The 18768-nt window shown below is 39.4% G+C and overlaps 2 protein-coding genes and 1 long non-coding RNA gene across 3 annotated transcripts in view; 1 reads left to right on the top strand and 2 right to left on the bottom strand.

Moving 5' to 3' along the window:
• LOC103508057 (protein expanded) overlaps window positions 1-11525 on the top strand; it is a 33493-nt gene extending 21968 nt beyond the window's left edge. The window contains exons 7-12 of the mRNA XM_026822764.1: window positions 6802-6950; window positions 7278-7520; window positions 7655-7735; window positions 8040-8190; window positions 8924-10392; window positions 10617-11525. Coding sequence (XP_026678565.1) covers window positions 6802-6950; window positions 7278-7520; window positions 7655-7735; window positions 8040-8190; window positions 8924-10392; window positions 10617-11132 — 2609 coding nt within the window. The 3' untranslated portion in view covers window positions 11133-11525. The remainder of the gene's footprint in view (window positions 1-6801; window positions 6951-7277; window positions 7521-7654; window positions 7736-8039; window positions 8191-8923; window positions 10393-10616) is intronic.
• Window positions 5506-6368, bottom strand: LOC113466937. The gene is made up of 2 exons (XR_003391179.1): window positions 6312-6368; window positions 5506-5624 (listed from the first exon to the last, which is right to left on the bottom strand). It is a non-coding gene; the product is annotated as an uncharacterized LOC113466937 (long non-coding RNA).
• A 2195-nt stretch (window positions 11526-13720) lies between the features above and the next one.
• LOC103508056 (1-phosphatidylinositol 4,5-bisphosphate phosphodiesterase classes I and II-like) overlaps window positions 13721-18768 on the bottom strand; it is an 18219-nt gene continuing 13171 nt past the window's right edge. Inside the window, 6 exon segments of the mRNA XM_026822763.1 lie at window positions 13721-14276; window positions 14863-15041; window positions 16662-16734; window positions 17325-17431; window positions 18091-18206; window positions 18599-18676. Coding sequence (XP_026678564.1) covers window positions 14045-14276; window positions 14863-15041; window positions 16662-16734; window positions 17325-17431; window positions 18091-18206; window positions 18599-18676 — 785 coding nt within the window. The 3' untranslated portion in view covers window positions 13721-14044.

The following is an 18768-nucleotide window of genomic DNA, read 5'->3' as shown; positions in this document are numbered from 1 at the left end:
ATCAAGATACGTGCCAACTTTTTTTTTTTGAAGAGGTTTGACAGAGGGAACTGTAACTGCTATGGTCTTATCGTCCCGAAATCGAAGAGAGAAGGAAGACAGGATAGGAAAAAGCCAGCCGTTCCGAGAACGAACATTATCCCATCAGGATAAAATCCACCCCGGGCGGGAATCGAACCCGCGGCCTAGCGCTCACAAGGCAGACGCACTACCAACTAAGCTAACCAGGCTGGCAAGTAGATAATTTGATTAGTTAGTTTGCTTTCTATTTGAATAGATAGCCAAGGACCTAGTACTGATCTAGTAGTAATGGAGCAGTTGCAAATGGGTAAAAATTATAAATAAATGGTCGATTCCTAGCTTTCAGAAACGGAACCAATTCCGATGGAGCATGATCTTTGATTTCCTATGGTTTATAGTGAATATAGTGCAGTTTCCAAAAGAGATTTTTTTCTTTAAGAGGTTTGACAGAGGGAACTGTAACTGCAATGGTCTTATCGTCCCGAAATCGAAGAGAGAAGGAAGACAGGATAGGAGAAACCCAGCCGTTCCGAGAACGAACATTATCCCATCAGGATAAAATCCGCCCCGGGCGGAATTTTTTGAAATCAACCCCAATCAGATTGCTTGATCCGAAGTTAATCCAAATACGCTCACTTGTGGCCTCGGCCATCAATGATCTACTAGTGTGGTTGCTTGTCCAAAGATAGTCTATTCGTACTCAATCTACAAGCATCCCCCTATTTGGGTTCTGGGGCACTCTATTCGGGTTTTGGGGCACTCTATTCGGGTTCTGGGCCGATTTCTATTTCACTTCGGGGGGGCGGCTTTTGTACTACAGGGTTGGGGTCGTTCCAGGGTTGTATTTCGGCCGAGCCGAACACGAGATAGAATAGATTGGTGACCGCCAGAATTATGAACGTGAGCCAAAACACGAGCCTCCATTCCGACATTGTACTCTGAAATGAAAATTGGAGTTAAATATAATGGAGCAACCTCCGTGGCCGAGTGGGTATCACACTAGGCTTGCACGTAGGAGGCCCGGGTTCGATTCCCGGCGGGGCCGCAGTTTTTTTTCGGCTCTGTGCTTGGCGTTCAGGGTGCACTTGGCCTCGTGAAGACAATTGAGTGGCTACTTTTATTGAGTAGCGACCAGTGGCGGCATTACAAGTCAAAGAAACGAGCGATGATAAATATGATGATTGAGTAAATAAACGACTTGTAATACTGTGATACCTACAAAGTTGTGAAAAAGCTCTCTGCTTTACCACAAAGATTCATGATTTGATTTTTTGAAATGTGCGGAAAAAACCCGCCTACCTTGTACCTAAGCGCTAAGTCGCGGATTCGACTCCCGCCTGGGGGGGGGGAACTTTATCGTGAACAAAGCTTCGTTGTTACTGTTCCCTCTATCAAGAGATCAAGATCATCATACCTCACTATGCCAATACAAGATAGATGTTGTAAAACATAAGAAAACAACAGTTGTACCTACAAAATTATGTTTGCTTTGTTTTGGGTTAGGGTACGTAAAATAGAAGAGGAAATAAAATCCAGGAATTGAGAGGTCAAATCCCGAAAATCACTAAAAATAAATTCCCTGAATTCAAGACTCTAAAATAAAAATCAAATCATTACTCTTTGTGGTAAAGCAGAGAGCTTTTTCACAACTTTGTGGATATCACAGTATTACACGTCTTTGATTTACTCAATTATCATATTTATCACCACTCGTTTCTTTGACTTGTAATGCCGCCATTGGTCGCTACTCGATTAAAGTAGCTACTCAATTGTCCTCACGAGGCTGAGTGCACCCCGAACTCCTAGCACAGAGCCGAAAAAAAAACCTCGGCCCCGCCGGGAATCGAACCCGTAATCGAATGGGAATGTATGTGCAATATTAAACTGTTGAGATAATGGGACGGTTGAGATAACTGTTGAGATAACGGTGCAATATTAAACTGTTGAGATAATGGGACTACATGTCCTTGAAAAATCAAGCACTCGCCTATAAATTTAATAGGATCGGTTAGTTCCAGAACTTCCAGATCCAGAATAAGAGAAAATGAACAGTTGATTTTCAGTGGTCAGCTTACCTTCAGCAGCAATCTGATGCACTGCAAGGGGATGGTCTATCTCCGTGGTAGGAGAAGGTGTAGCCAGGAGAGGACAGATGGATCGGGCCTCTGCTTCAGGAGATGGAGGTGCCAGGGACGTGGAGGCCGCCATTTTCAATCCCTCATCTGTTGGTTTGCTGGTTTCCGGTTCGAAATTCATCTGGCAAAAAAGAACAAGGACGAAAATGGTATCTTTATGGTGCATTTCCACTCACTCGGCATTTGCCGATCGGAATGATCTCTTTCCACTTGTTTATGGAAACAGATCATGCCGATCGGAGTGGAAATCCAAAATTAAGATTGGTCTACTTTGGAGTAGGTAGGTAATTATGATAACAATACATTCATATCTTAGGATTAGGACCCACTACCTAGGACGCATTATGACTTCTGCTAAAGAAGCATCCCTCTAGAGACATGCATCAAAAAACGAGACAAAATTCCACTAATTACGTGTTTAACTATAGGTACCTTTTAATAAACAGTCATAAGTTTGGCAAAACCGTCCAATATTTGAGTGAATCAAAAAGGGGGTCACACATATACATAGGTACATACTTTGTGGTAAAAGCATGCTATGCAACAATACAAGACTCTAATATTATTTCAGGTGATCTTACATGGCTTTTTTCCACCATCCCCAGCTCTAGAATAGGCAAAACATCAATTAATTTCAGTTCAAATTACCTTGGGGTTTGTGCTCAAAACTGTGACATCCAAAACTGGCGTGGTTTAGACAGCAACTTGTCTCGGCGTAAACACTCCGCTAGAAACAAATCCCGCTCAGGCAATAGGGAAGCCTTGACGGTTCACAGCTTACTGAACATGGAGCTCCGAAGCAGACATCTCAGAGTCTATTTCGGGAGCATCCAGAGCATGGTTAGGGGGGATGAAGTTGGGGAGGGAGCGCATGCTCATAGCGACGATATCGACCTTCCCTTCAGTCTCCCTCCCCTCCTGTCCTTCCCTTGGCTTCACCCCCTCTCCTCCTGTCCTTCCCTTCACTCCCTCCCCTCCTGTTCTTCCCTTGGCTTCATTCCCTCCCCTCCTGTCCTTCCCTTGTCTTCACTCCCTCCTCTCCTGTCCTTCCCTTGTCTTCACTCCCTCCCCTCCTGTCCTTCCCTTGTCTTCACTCCCTCCTCTCCTGTCCTTCCCTTGACTTTACTCCCTCCCCTCCTGTCCTTTCCTTGGCTTCACTCCCTCCCCTACTGTCCTTCCCTTGACTTCACTCCCTCCCCTCCTGTCCTTCCCTTGGCTTCACTCCCTCCCCTACTGTCCTTTCTTTGGATTCATTCCTCCAACTGCCGTTCTAGTGGTACGCTGAAATGTAAAGGGGGGTGAAACGATGCATAGCTCCATAGCTCCAGAGATCCAGAGAATATGGAGGGACGGGGTAAGGTGCATAGCTCCATAGAATAGGAAAACTTTTTTCCAAATGCATAGCTCCAGAGAATATGGAGGGACGGGGTAAGGTGCATAGATCCAGAGAATATGGAGGGACGGGGTAAGGTGCATAGCTCCATAGAATAGGAAAACTTTTTCCAAAAAACCTCATACAATGAGGATAGGTATACCCACCTAGAAATTTTACGTTTTCCTTCATTCTCATCGGACATACCAAAACAGCAAAATTCAAACCAAATAAAAAAGACTGGAAACAGTTTAAAGGAAATAGTATGTTTTTATTATCAATAAATAAATTAAAAAGATTAAACTAAAAAAATGATTATCACACCATCCTACGCGAAAAAAGACCAAACATGGAAAGCAACCTTGAACCTTGACTTTAATATTTTTTTTTATTATGAAGATCATATCCTGCAGATTAAGCCTATGTTTTGCTCTGCATGTACTGCGGAGCAAACAGAGACCTCATCTGCATCTGAAACAGAAGATCATGGAATGAGATGAGATCGGAAAAGGGGAATAATTTTTGAGAGCGTTTTTTTTTTTAAATACTATTGACATTTATGTATTATGCTATGTTATTAAACCCATAAAATACATGAGACCTTGTTTAAACTGCTGGGCTAAAGGGACTTTTTAGTCTCATTCGAGCAGGATAAGCAAACAAGGATTCGAGTATATTCTATTCTATTCTAGCTCGATGATTGTAGGTACCATCCTTGTTTAAACTGCTGGGCTAAAGGGACTTTTTAGTCTCATTCGAGCAGGATAAGCAAACAAGGATTCGAGTATATTCTATTCTAGCTCGATGATTGTAGGTACCAGTTCCCGAAGGATCCCGGAGTTGAATAATTGGTGAGGCAATGTGAAAAACTTACTTTGTATTGTCGACAGGGCGTCATTATTCAATTGGAATTCCGGCAAAGTTGTATCCAAAATGACAATGTCGTCTGGATCTGTAACATTCAGAATACGCAGGAATTGTATTAAACAGATAGATAGATATCCCGGAGTTGAATAATTGGTGAGGCAATGTGAAAAACTTACTTTGTATTGTCGACAGGGCGTCATTATTCAATTGGAATTCCGGCAGAGTTGTATCCAAAATGACAATGTCGTCTGGGTCTGTAACATTCAGTATAGGCAGGAATTGTATTAAACAGATAGATAGGAAGTTCTAACTTTCTGGGGAATCAGCGTGCTGCTGAGTTCCCAGCTCCAATCAGGCTGGGTGAGGTTAAGTTGAGGAGGCGGGTAGCTTGTCGCCGCATGATGGGTGAAACCCCCTTCAGGAGAATAACTGAGTTGTTAAAAGTGACGTTAAATCCCTATACCCGAAGTTCTAATCTTGTCGCCGCATGATGGGTGAGATCCCCGTCATGAGAATAACTGAGTTGTTAAAAGTGACGTTAAATCCCTATACCCGAAGTTCTAACTTTGAAAGGTGATTTTTACGAGGGAGAACTTTAGATTAGCAAATTGAAACTTTATAGGTGTTCCTAGAACTCTTTTGTCCCTTGAACCAAGCGCTTGTTTTGGTCTCGTTCACAGGAACTAACATTCCTGCTGACACACACCATATGTAGGGACCCCGCCCCTACTGACATGGGAGAGAGAGGGAGAGCGAGAGAGAGAAAGAGAGAGAGAAAGAGGGTATGATCAGTATGGTAGAATTACAGTGTTCGTATCTGCAGGTGTAAGCAGAATTATAGCTTTCTTCCTACTTGAAAGTAGAATCGGGATGACGGGGTTATGTTTTATTGAGTCTTTTGGGTCACTAGGAAGGCTTATAGAACACTTTTCGCGCGGGATGACGGATCAGTACCTACGCTCAAGCCCTTGCCACACCCGGCGTAGTTCGTTGACCCCATTCAGGGCTATGAGTGTATTTTTAGAATATCGACTTCCACCGAAGGCTATTGGATAAAATTTACTTTACCTAAATGAAGAGCCCCTACTCAGCACCCGTGTTCGTTGGCGGGGCGTATTCTTGACGGCCGAACACCGGAAGAAGCCATGGTTCTCGACACACTTCTTCCAGAAATTCTTGCAGTCGTTTCGATTGTCAAACAGGAACTCCACGATGTCCTTGTAGTAGCCCTGCGGGAGTGAAAGTGTTAAAAGAGGTTTAATAAATGGTCGAACGAAGTGAATTTTAACCTTTTTTTTTACATATTTTTTTCCTTTTTCTTCTTTTTTGTACTTCTTCTTGATGGACTGCTGAAATGGTGAGGTGAAAAATTGGACGCAAATATTGGGTGATTGGCTTACGAATTAATTAAAAACCCAAGGAAAACTGGGTTTCAAAGTTATTCTTGATGTTGGGAGAAAAAAGACATGTTAATCATAACATTTCATAACATTCATAATCATAACTAGGTAATTATGTTCATTTTAGACCAGAGTAAAACATGGTATCTTAAGGCTAAATATTGAGAAATCACATTGACTGATCTCAGGTACCATAAGCTTTGTACAAAACAATACAGTCCAAAAAATTCTTTATTTCAACTTTTTTTTTTTTCAACTTTTAAAGTACATACGATTTTGCGTATTTTAGCACAGGCACAGGTAAAATCGACTCAAAAATTATACTTCAATAGTACACATATCAACCAGCTGAGAACTTACACATCTTTCAGGATGTCTTGAAGCTAAATTTGACAATTTGCGTATTTTAGCCCAGGTAAAATTGCTTTCAAAGTTGACTTTTTTATTTTAGCCCAGGCAAAATCGGCTCAAAAAACCTACTTTAAAAGTACGCATATCAATCACCTGAGAACTTACATATCCTTCAGGATGCAGCTTGATGAGGAATCGTTTCTTCTTGAAACTAATTTTGCGTATTTTAGCCCAGGTAAAATTGCTTCGAAAGTTATTATTTACTCCAAAATCGTGCAGACTTTCAACATTTTAAAGGTTTTATTTCAATCTTTCCAAGTGCGATTCTGCGTATTTTATTAGCCCAGGTAACTGGTTACTCTCCATTTACAAGTACACATATCAATCACCTGAGAACTTACATATCCTTCAGGATGCAGCATAATCAGGAACCGTTTCCTTTTGAAACTGATTTTGCGTATTTAGCCCAGGTAAAATTGCTTCGAAAGTTATTATGTACCTACTTTTTTTAGTCCAAGAAAATTTGCTAAGTCGTACAAAATTTCAACCTTTAAAAGTACACATATCAATCACCTGAGAACTTACATATCCTTCAGGATGCAGCTTGATGAGGAACCGTTTCCTTTTGAAACTAATTTTGCGTATTTTAGCCCAGGAAAACGTGTTGATTTTGGTCTGATTCTGGAACACCAGGATGCCCATATGGGCCACGGACAGGTTGAGCAGGATATTATCGTGGTCTTTGGCCGGGTGGAGTTTGACTCCGTAGAGTTCGCAGCGGCGGGCCGTCTCGAGAAGATTGAGGTCGGCCGCAGCCGGGGATTGACCTCTGAAATGAGAAAAGTCATTTTTATTTTTTGAAGTAAAAAAAAAAGAAGAAGAAAAAATGAAACAAGATTCTACCTTTTTACCGCTTTCGCATTACTTCAAGGCACATTCTTTTACATCCATGTCTATCCAAGAACGAAAAAGTCGGGTTAGAAATTTCCACCCTGGTCGGGATTCGAACCCAGCACCTCCGGGTCGAGAGTCAGTGCTCTTGACCACTCGGCCACAGAAAAATCTTGGAACTTTCAACACCCAAAAAAAAAAAAAAAAAAAAAAAAAATATTAAACGACACTTTCTTACTTTCAGATGAGCTGGAAGACTTGGAGATCATGATCACTCATCCCCCAGCTCCCTCTGTGGAAAGTCTAGCCCTTGCCCATCTAAGAGACTCCAGTTCTCCTCTTCCCCTCAGCGATGAGGGTGAAGTGGGAGATTGTAACCTGTCCAAGCAGAGTGTACCAGTGGGGGTGACAGATGGCAGCCAATGTTCTTCATCCTGCTCCACGGTGGTACAACAAGTCAATACACCAACGCCGTCACCTCCAGTAAGTATCTAATAATCTGTGTGGTTTGGTGAAATATACGCAATGTTTCCAATAAAAGAAATCATCAAATGAAAACATAATATTTGGGTTCCCTGATACAGAAAAAAATCTATGTGTATATTTTGTGCTTGCAGAAGGAGCACAGCGGTCATCACCATCAACATGTTCAGACCTCAATAACCCCTGCCGCTCGTACGTCTTCCTCTAGTCACCTACCTCGCCGCTAGAAGCGATCCTCAAACGATGACCTCCTCCCTATCTCCAGAGACACTTGGTCCTCAAGGTGAGGGCATAAGGGACCTCGAAAAATAAACTCTCAAAACCACTTCAGCGTGAGCTGCTTGGCCATTATGGGTTCGCAGGGTGTTCCATAAACGATTCAAAGTAAATTTCTCATTTGAAAGGTGTGATTTTTACGAGGGAGAACTTTAGATTAGCAAATTGAAACTTTAGGTGTTCCTAGAACTCTTTTGTCCCTTGAACCGAGCGCTTGTTTTGGTCTCGTTCACAGGAACTAATCCTCGCCGCTGTGGCAGCACCACCTCCAGTTTAGAACTGGGCTACAGTCACACGGCACAGAATTCTGCCCTATCGGACATTGCCAGCTTTTGTCTGAGTGCCGCCAACACCACAGTGGCAGTATCCACAGTAGCGGCATCAAGTGAGACAAGTGGCTCACGTGATTTACTCTTTGTGTAGATGAGAGATGTAGGTATTATACAGGTAGTATGTCTCAAAAAACAATTTGATGTGAGAAAATTAATTTTTAAATTCATAGTTATGATTTTATTTGGCATTTATTCTTTTTTTTTCGTGTTCTTACTTTTAAAATTTATGTAGGTACCTCCTCTGTACTACCTAATTTCTTTTTTCTGCTTTCTTTTAAAAATAAATTATTTTTATTTTAAAATTATTACTTAGAACTTGCGTATTTTTTTCATAAACATATTTTTATATTACAGTCTTAAATCGTAAATAGGCATGTAAATAGTCAATCCTATGTGATTTTTTTATGAGGACCTCGATGGAGAAAGTTTGAGATGTATGCGACTCAAATTTGAGAATTTAAAAAATTTTACTCCCTAGTGGCCATAGCTTCGGAACCGCTTCAGAACATAAGGGGCATATACCTCAAAATTTAGTGTCAAAATCGAAATAGACCGTAAAATTTGAGTTTAAGCCCCTTATGTTCTGAGGCGGCTCCGAAACTATGGCCACTAAAATGTGGTCACAGAGTTGATTTCAGAACTTAAATAATTTTTTTTAGTAGGTAGGTACTGCTTGTTGCATTGAATTTCTAAATAACAGGCGTTGCTTTAGGCTCAGCGATTTGACTTTTTGACCACTGTTTAACTCGCTTAAGATAGTATCTTTTGGAGCAGGTACCTCTCTGAAGTCGACAAGTGGAATTTGTACTGGTACAACCGGCACTCAAGATTCTGAAGGTCAAAGATCACGTAGTGGCTCCATTGTCAGTGCCTCAGGTAGTTTCCATGGTGACGGCAGTGACCCTTCAGATGCCGGAAGAGGCAATTTACTCTCAGCTGAAGAACTCTCAGATCTAATAGTGGGGAGGAAACCATCCCTGGCCATTCCAGAATCTCCCTCTACCCCTCGGCGTGGTGTTTACCCCTCCCGCGCTACTGTCAGTTCTACTCTGGATTCTGACTCAGATTATGTCACCCTTCCTCCTCCTCCTCTTCCTCCACCAAGGACAGACTCCGTGGAGAAATCTTCTGCCAAGGACCTGGAATCAAACATTGACAGTTTGCTGGACAGTTCTAGGATTGTTGGATCTCTTTCTAATCTTTCCTTCTCTTCTTCTTCTAAGAAATCTCTACAAGAAGAATCCTCCATGCACAGATCCAGTCACCTTTTCAACCCTCCTCTTCTCTCGGCACCACGTCATGCTTTACTCTCCAAGTCTACATCCTCCCTCAACTCTTGTACCACCTCCAAATCTTTTCTTACTCCCTCCTATGTGATACATCCTGAACATCAATACTATACCTTATCCAATTATCACCCTTATGTGTCCTATGCTTCTGCCATCCCTGAAGAAGCCAACACCTGCTTTGTCACCACCAAGCCTCACATTAACATCTTTACCGCTCACACTGGAGTTGTACAGCCAAGTGTTGCTCCTAGCTTCCCGCAGAGTGCAGCACCTATCCGAAGTATAATCACTGAAGCGAGGCAAGGTATCCGTATGGATCCTGGGGCAAGGATGAAGTTACAGTCGCAGGGAGGTCTTATTCCTATCGTTGGTAGTAACAATTATCTGGACGTAAGATCCAGTGCTGCGGCCTATCTATCTCATATACATCAGAAGTTTCCTCCCCCTCCACCTGCCCATCGTCAACCTCCACCCCCTCCTCCGCCACCTCGGACAATGTATGCAAACAGTCAGATCGAACAATACAAGCAGGGACTTTACTCTGACGGCGATTATGTGTACTACCCATTGCAAGATCCTGCCATCAGTAAGCAAGAATACATGGAATCGAAACTGGCTCTTCCCTACCCTCCTCCCCCGTACAAGTCTCGGCTCTTATACCGTAGCACCCCCAATGTTGCTATTGCCTCGGGTTATATCCCTGTCAGCTTCTCTGCCCAAGCCCACAAGTATGCATCAAATCAAAACCTGGCGGAGACACCTCTCTCCTTCCTATCCTCCAGTTCTCAGCTTTATTCTCCCATGTCCTATGCCTCCTCTTCTTCCTCCCAGCTGTCACTGCATCAGAAATATCTTCCCGTGGGCAGAACCAGGTCAGATGATAATATCCTCAACACGGTTTATGAGAAGGAGTCACCTCCTGCCCCAGCAACCAGAGCAAGACGCCCCCCGCCTCCACCGCCTTACGATTTACATGTAAGTAATTATGTAGTAGGTAATAATCCTTACCCTCAAAATGTAAATAATTACCCTGCTTGGTCGGTTTCTAAATAACATTTTTAGCTAAATCCCCTTTAGGGATGATTCATTGCTAATATTATTATCCTGCCCATCTCAGCGAGCTTAGTACGAGTAAATTATTTCTGACTATAAACCTATCTTTAATATGATTCTAAAACTTGGTGTATGTTTCGTTCCAGACCATTCTGATGAAGGAAAGTCAACAGTTAGCTGCTGACCTCAGCACCCCGACGAGGTCTTACCAACCCCCCACCCCTAGCAAACAGCCCCGTCCTCCCCCATCCCACCATGTTTCTCCTGCCGTATCTTCAGTGAAGACAGCCGAGGTAGAAGCAGCGCCCAGGGGGAGAGATAGGGATCCTGAGGGTATGCTGGATATCCGGTCTCTTCGGGAGAAGAGTAAGAACTTGGATCTGCCCCTAATATCAGCCCTGTGTAACGATCGTTCTCTCATCAAGCAGACCAATGTATGTGTCTCACCCACCACCACACTCACACCCACAGAGAGTGGCACCCTCACACACACCGCTAAGAAGAAACTATTTGCCTCTTTCCTATCGTCAGGAGCGAGCAAAAACTCCTCATGTTTGGCGACAGGCAAGCTCAAGTATCCTGTGTCAAATCCCATCTTCAAATCAAGTAGGAAATCTCATAGTATTAGCAGTGACAACCCGGATAAGAAGTTACCGAGCTGAGTATACCTCAAATATGAGTGGTGGTCTTATAAATAAGAACCTAGTTAAATACATAGGTATGTGCCCATAGTAGTAGTTGATACCTATGTCATGTAGTGTGGGGTAGGTAATTAGCAACTTTAACCTTCACTTGGTAAAGTATCCTGCTTATCAGATTCCAATGATAAGTGTAATCATGTCACTCTACTGACTATCAAATACATAGGTAGGCACATTCAGATATTTCTCAGACTTAAATAAAAATGTTCTTGGAGTTTCTACATATTATGTATAATGTCTATAATATTATCGTGTAGTTAAATATTAATGTCATCTTGGGTAGGTTTCATCTTCCTACAAAAATTCGTGAAACATATTGTAATCATTCTCATTATCAATTATCACTTTGACCTCTGGAATTATTCACAATATGAAAATTATAGTAATTTGTTTTGTTTCTCCTTAGTTTTAGTACGTCTTGTAAATAGTGTAAAAAAATATAAATTTAAAATTTACGTACCTACAGTAATAATAATGACAGTGACAATAATAATACATTCCTTAAAAATAACTCTCAAAATGGGAAATACGAGAATACATTTCATTTAGATTTACGTGCCTATTGGTGTGTAATCTTGCTAAATATTTCATTAAAGTACCTATAGGTACCCAGATGATGCAAGGCATTTCATTTTAGAATCTGGAAATGTGTTCACCAACATTTTTTCTTTCTCCATTTTCATTCCTTGTAGGCAATTTAATTCGTTTGAGTACAAATACTTTTATTTTAATTAAAACAACCTTCTCAAAATTATATAGGTGTAATAATTTTATGAAAACTTTATAAAATGGTAGGTACCTATCTTTAAATTTTTTAGGAGGTACTCCCAAAAAGTCGACATTTTGTGTATAAAACGTATTACCGCCATTTGTACAGTGAGAAGATTAGATGCGTAGGCATCTATTGTTTTTAATACGTCAGTTACGTATGTGTCTAACAATGTAGACCGAGGAATTAATATTGGTGAATTAATTAATCCAGTATTGTTTCAGTGCCATATATTTCTTCATTTAGATTGTTGAATTGTTTTGCGTTATTAGATAGTAGGCATCTATTGTTTTTAATACGTCAGTTACGTATGTGTCTAACAATGTAGACCGAGGAATTAATATTGGTGAATTAATTAATCCATTATTGTTTCAGTGCCATATATTTCTTCATTTAGATTGTTGAATTGTTTTGCGTTATTAGATATAGGTATTTTTATTTTGTTGTTCTTAGACACAGCACCTGGTATTTCAGATCTACAGTTTTCCTGAATTATAATCATCTGAATTGAGCTGATTTAATTTGATATCAAAATCTAAGGTGATTGTCTGAGTAATAACGTACCAGTGTACTTATTACTTTTACATACATAGGTACTAACCCATTTATTTGATAGTATTCCGAGTTCCGAGCCTTACTGAACACACATTCCAGTAGTGTATTAATTTGAAATAATTATGTAGGTAATATCTTTTTTTTTTTTTTCATAATGAAGAAATTGCCCTTTTTCATACTAGATAAGTAAACAGTCTTTGTCAATCTTTTGGAAATGAAACAAGAACGTTACAGTGCCATTCTATCGACAGTTAGATTTCCAGTATATTGTTTTTTAGCTAAACCAATATGATTTCAAAACTTAATTATTATTTTTATATGATTCAATCAAAATATACCTATACCTACTTGTAATTAAAAGAAAGAAAACATGCATTTTGTTATAAAAAATTGTTGACACTACACGTTTTAATTTTATTGAAATTGGAATTTTTTATTTTCTGTTGAAATAAGTATTGTTGAAATTCTATTTACATTCCGTATTAGGCACTAGACCTTCAGAAGAACTTTTCTTACCTTAGATTGTTTTTTACATAGGTACCCATCACCCTCTCTCACGTGATTGTATTAGGCACTAGACCTTCAGAAGAACTTTTCTTACCTTAGATTGTTTTTTACATAGGTACCCATCACCCTCTCTCACGTGATTTACCAATTTGTAATAATGACTTAAGGCTCAAATTGTATGACTTTAGGTACACGATATCCAACTTTATGGTAATCTCCGTGGCCATGTGTGTACCTATTGCACTAGGCTTGCATTCCCAATAAATAAATTAAAAAGATTAAACTAAAAAAATGATTATCACACCATCCTACGCGAAAAAAGACCAAACATGGAAAGCAACCTTGACTTTAATATTTTTTTTTATTATGAAGATCATATCCTGCAGATTTGAATGAAAATTTGGTTTTAAATCGTGCTCATAAATGTTGTGAGAATTAGGTATTTTTTATCTGTCTACAACTTAGATATTAGGTAGATACCTATGTACCAAGCAAAAAATCAGCCTACCAAAAAGGCTATAAAGTGCATTTTGATATGGAAATGGGAGATAGAATAGGCACTAATGTCAGACAGATCTATTTCTGGGAATGATACCCAAATGAGATTTTACTGCCACCCATGTCTCTAAAATGGGAGATAGAATAGGCACTAATGTCAGACAGATCTATTTCTGGGAATGATACCCAAATGAGATTTTAATGCCACCCATGTCTCTATTAGGTCGGTACAGCATGAGTAGCTATCTCCATAATATCTAGGTTCAGTACCTACTTATTTAAAACCAATTATTTATCAGATCTAATAGGTATTCATAAAATGATTTTTTAATGTGATAACGGAACGTTTGTTATATTCAATTACTGAACTTAAAATCCAAGGCTGCCATGCGTCCTAAATCTAAATTTTCCACTTTCCAGCAGAGCATCAACTATCACACTGTTGCCAAGTATCATACTTGTGTCCAGCGTTGCCACTATGCTGCAGCTGACGTGACTATTGCAATGATTGTCCTCCAGTGCCCCTGGTGGCCGCTAGGTCGCACTACTGAGGCTCCGTCACTTCCGGTAGAGGTTCATTCTCAAACTTGCTGAACTTGCCTTCGTATTCTTTAAGAATGTGAGCTTTCGTGCGTGCCTTTTCCTCGTCGAACATTTGCCTCACGTGAGCGTGTTGTCTTTCTAACTCCTCTTTCTTCTTCTCATAGATCTGAGTCAGTCTCACTCTTTCCTGCACTCCCTTCTCTACCATCGCACTCGCTATTTCTCGCTTCATTCTAAAATCAAGAAAACACAGAAATGGATCACAATCATTTACTTTACCTATACCTTTATAGGCTAGTGTAGGCAAGACGAAAGTAGGAGTCAGTCTCACTCTTTCCTGCACTCCCTTCTCCACCATCGCACTCGCTATTTCTCGCTTCATTCTAAAATCAAGAAAACACAGAAATTGATCACATTTACTTTACCTATACCTTTATACGAAAGTAGGTATATAACAATTACTTTTGTGTAGAGCTCCATTTAAAGCCGGAAACAGATCATGCCGATCGGAGTGAAAATCCAAAATTAAGATTGGTCTACTTTGGAGTAGGTAGGTAATTATGATAGCAATACATTTATATCTTAGGACCCACTACCTAGGACGCATTATGACTTCTGCTAAAGAAGCATCCATCTAGAGATTCTAGAGACATGCATCAAAGAACTAGACAAAATTCCATTAATTAAGTGTTTAACTATATCTTTTAATAAACATAAGTTTGGCAAAAGTATTTAAAGCCAAACGACATTCCATTTTGATTAGATGCAACCATCAAGTTTAATTTTAACTCGAACCATTTGCAAAACTTCACAACTTACCTCACAAGCTCATCTTTTTCCCTGTGCGTGGTTTTGTCCAACAATTTCTTCACGTCCTCTCGTCGCTTGGTTTGCAGTCTTTTCATTACTTCCTCCGTTTCTTTCTCAAGCAAAACTCGCAGCGTTTTCATTTGATTCGACTGGGACGTTTTCATTGCTTTCTCTAAGTTGAGGAAAATCTGAAACATTTTGAGAACAGATGCAAAATTGCAATAGCATTACATCAAAGAAATTAATGTTTTAAATTTATGTGTTTTAATGTTTTTTGACTGGAAGGTTCTCTGTTCCCTCTTTCCTCTCTGTGATATCTCCAAATATTTCCACATAATCTATAGAAGAAATGTTTTAAATTTATGTGTTTTAATGTTTTTTGACTGGAAGGTTCTCTGTTCCCTCTTTCCTTTCTGTGATATCTCCAAATATTTCAACATAATCTATAGAATAACAAGAGTTCCCATTGGAGTATTTACAATTACCAAGGAGTCTTTCCTATGTAACTTTTCACGAGAAATCGATCGTGAATACCGGGAACAAAATTGCGAATATGAAAATCTGAAACATTTTGAGAACAGATGCAAAATTGCAATCGCATTACATCAAAGAAATGTTTTAAATTTATGTGTTTTAATGTTTTATGTGTTAATTTTGTTGAATAAAAAATATTTCTAAAGGGTGTCCCAATAAGAACGCAAGATTTGAAAGGGTCATTATTTTGTTATTACTTGTTTTATCTAGGTACCGCAATTTTTGACATATTGATTGTATATATATCCAATTTAGTTATCATGGAGTCCTAAACTGTTCAACAACACATTATCACAATAAAATCGACACATTATCACTTTTGCACGAGAATTTTCCTAGTCGAAATCGTGTCATTTTCCGCTTTGATGAGGAGAAATGGCCTCCATGATCATTTATGATCATTTTACCCCCCTAGACTTCTTTCTGTGAGGGCGTCCAATGTCACAGGTTTACATTAACAAACCCACATGCTTTGAAGCATTGAAAGGTGAAATTGAAAATTGCATTAACCAGATACAGCCTGATTTCCTCGAATTTGTCATCGAAAATTTTGTCAAACGGGAACGAATGTACCATCAAAGTCAAGGATGCTATCGGTCTGATTATGGTTCCAAACAAAATTTCAGAATGTTTACTTCTGAAATCATCTAAGAAGTCCATTTTTTTCCAAGGAGAACTATGCTTTATTAAGCAATCTTGCGTTCTTATTGGGACACCCTTTATTACTATTACCATGTGAAACGATGGTTTCTGAAGAAAATTAACCACGGGATTCACTAGATATTTTGCACATTTTAATAATTCCCCCTAATATCATTTTTTTTTTTTTTCATTTTCGATAACCTTCTGTGCATGATCAGAGACCAAAACTTTCCCTCTTTTTGTGAAAATACACTGGGAAATGGGTGAAGGAATTGGTACTTACAAGAATTAAATGACATTTTCTCTGTTCCCTCTCTCTCAAGGTTCTCTGTTCCCTCTTTCCTCTCTGTAATATCTCCAAATATTTCAACATAATCTATAGAATAACAAGAGTTCCCATTGGAGTATTTACAATTACCAAGGAGTCTTTCCTATGTAACTTTTCACGAGAAATCGATCGTGAATACCGGGAACAAAATTGCGAATATCGGGAACAAATTTGCGAATACCGCAAACAAGTCGCGAATACCGCAAACTAACCGCGGATACCGCGAACACATTGCGAATACCGCGAACACATTGCGAATAACGCGAACAAACCGCGAACTCATTGCGAATAACGCGAACAAAACGTCGCCATCACTTTCTGAACACTCGGACGTTTCTGTTTGATGCGTCGTGTTGGACTTTTCCATTTCCTTATCTCTGAGGAGTCAAAAACCAATACAATAAAAATCACTTTTTTCGGCGCAGGGAACCCTATTTCCACCTATTTCCCGATTTTGAAAATTTCGACCATTGCAATACTTTCTCATTACCTTGTATAGATTCCCAATGCGTAAAGGTAATAGAAAGTAAAAATAGAAAAAAAAAACAAAGTTCAACGTCACTGCATAATATATAAAGTCTTTAGTGTGGGGTGTTGCTCATTGAGAACAGGTACATTCAAAGTGCTATCGCGGATGGCTTTCACTCTTCTATTGAATCTCTGAGTCTTTGAAGGGTCAATACACAGAATGAAGAAAAATGAAAAGGATAGAACTTTCCCGTTTCTCTATCTATGAAGAGTCAACATTAGTACAGTACCTTGATTATTTCAGATTTCATTACTTCAACTTTCTATTATTTCAACTCCAAAATCCATTGCTTTTTTCTATCTTTCAAAGGATATCACATCTTATCAGAGGAAAAGAAAGTGATCATTTCAACAACCCCCGCCCCGGTCAAAATTAGTTGAAATAATCGAGGTTCTACTGTAATTGATAAAAATGTCTTGTAAAGGAAAGTTTACTTACAAGTTTTTGGTTGATAGCCGCTTGACTAGTCTGTTACTCATTGAGAATTTGGATCGGCTAGAATCTTGAGAACACTTCCTCTGGGTACCCAGTATTCTATTCTTCTCCTAAAGCAAAGAAAAAGTATTTATGTAAAATTGATTGTATAAAATAAAAATACACAAGTTGATAGCCGCTTGACTAGTCTGTTACTCATTGAGAATTTGGATCGGCTAGAATCTTGAGAACACTTCCTCTGGGTACCCAGTATTCGATTCTTCTCCTAAAGCAAAGAAAAAGTATTTATGTAAAATTGATTGTATAAAATAATGGGATTTTCCGAAAATAATAATAAAACAAAAATATATTGGTTTTTTTCAAGAGGTTTGATACAGGGAACTGTAACTGCTTGATAGAGGGAACTTACCGTCCCAAAAGCGAAGAGGGAAGGAAGACAGGATAGGAGAAAGCCAGCCGTTCCGAAAACGAACCGTATCTATATATTGGTTTTTTTCAAGAGGTTTGATACAGGGAACTGTAACTGCTTGATAGAGGGAACTTACCGTCCCAAAAGCGAAGAGGGAAGAAAGACAGGATAGGAGAAAGCCAGCCGTTCCGAAAACGAACCTTATCCGTTCAGGCTAAAATCCGCCCAGGGCGGGAATTGAACCCGCGACCTAGCGCTTACAAAGCAGACGCGCTACCCTCCAAGCTAACTAGGCTGGCAGAAAACTATGTATGTATGTATATTGAGTGGACTCGACTCTGTATTGTATGATACACTTACCTTCTCATGCTTTTTCTTCAAACTTTCCAATTTCTTTTCTAGTTCAGCCTTTTTCTCTTTGACTAATTTGTTTTCCATGAGCTTCTCCAGAGATTCTGCTATGATGGCTTCGTTCACTGGAATCAACAATGAAAGCTAAGTGTCAAACAATACGACTATATCAATATGGACCTTAACAGAGTTATACATTCAGATGCGTCAAATGGGTCTCAAAGTTATCAGATGGTACTTTATTAGACTTAACTATGTATGTAAAACTGATTAATAGCTCAACTAAATGAATTGTTTTTGGTATTCTATAGTTCGTTCTTACTTTTTATGACGTAAGCACTATTGCACTTTAGAAATCGAATAGGTATCATTATCTGGGATGAAATTACTGACCGAACGAAGTGAAGGTCCACGTTTTGCATTTAGTTTGGATTTTTGAATGTTTGTTCCTTTAGTAGTTCTAGTAAAGCACCCTCATCTGGGATGAAATTATACAGGTTGTAAAATATTTACTTACAGCCCGGTGATGAGGGGGGCGGAATCATCTTGGGAGAAGTTTTTGTACCAGTCTCCCCTGTGGAATCCTCCCCTGATACTGAAAATAGAAACAGGTATCTCATAAGTACTTTGACTTACTTGTGAAAAAAAAAAAAAAAAAAAAAAAAGGGGAAAAAAACAATTTTGTAA

Source organism: Diaphorina citri, unplaced genomic scaffold (genome assembly GCF_000475195.1).
Source record: "Diaphorina citri unplaced genomic scaffold, Diaci psyllid genome assembly version 1.1 scaffold363, whole genome shotgun sequence".
NCBI classification, from domain to species: domain Eukaryota; kingdom Metazoa; phylum Arthropoda; class Insecta; order Hemiptera; family Psyllidae; genus Diaphorina; species Diaphorina citri.
This window is presented reverse-complemented; position numbering and strand designations above follow the sequence as displayed.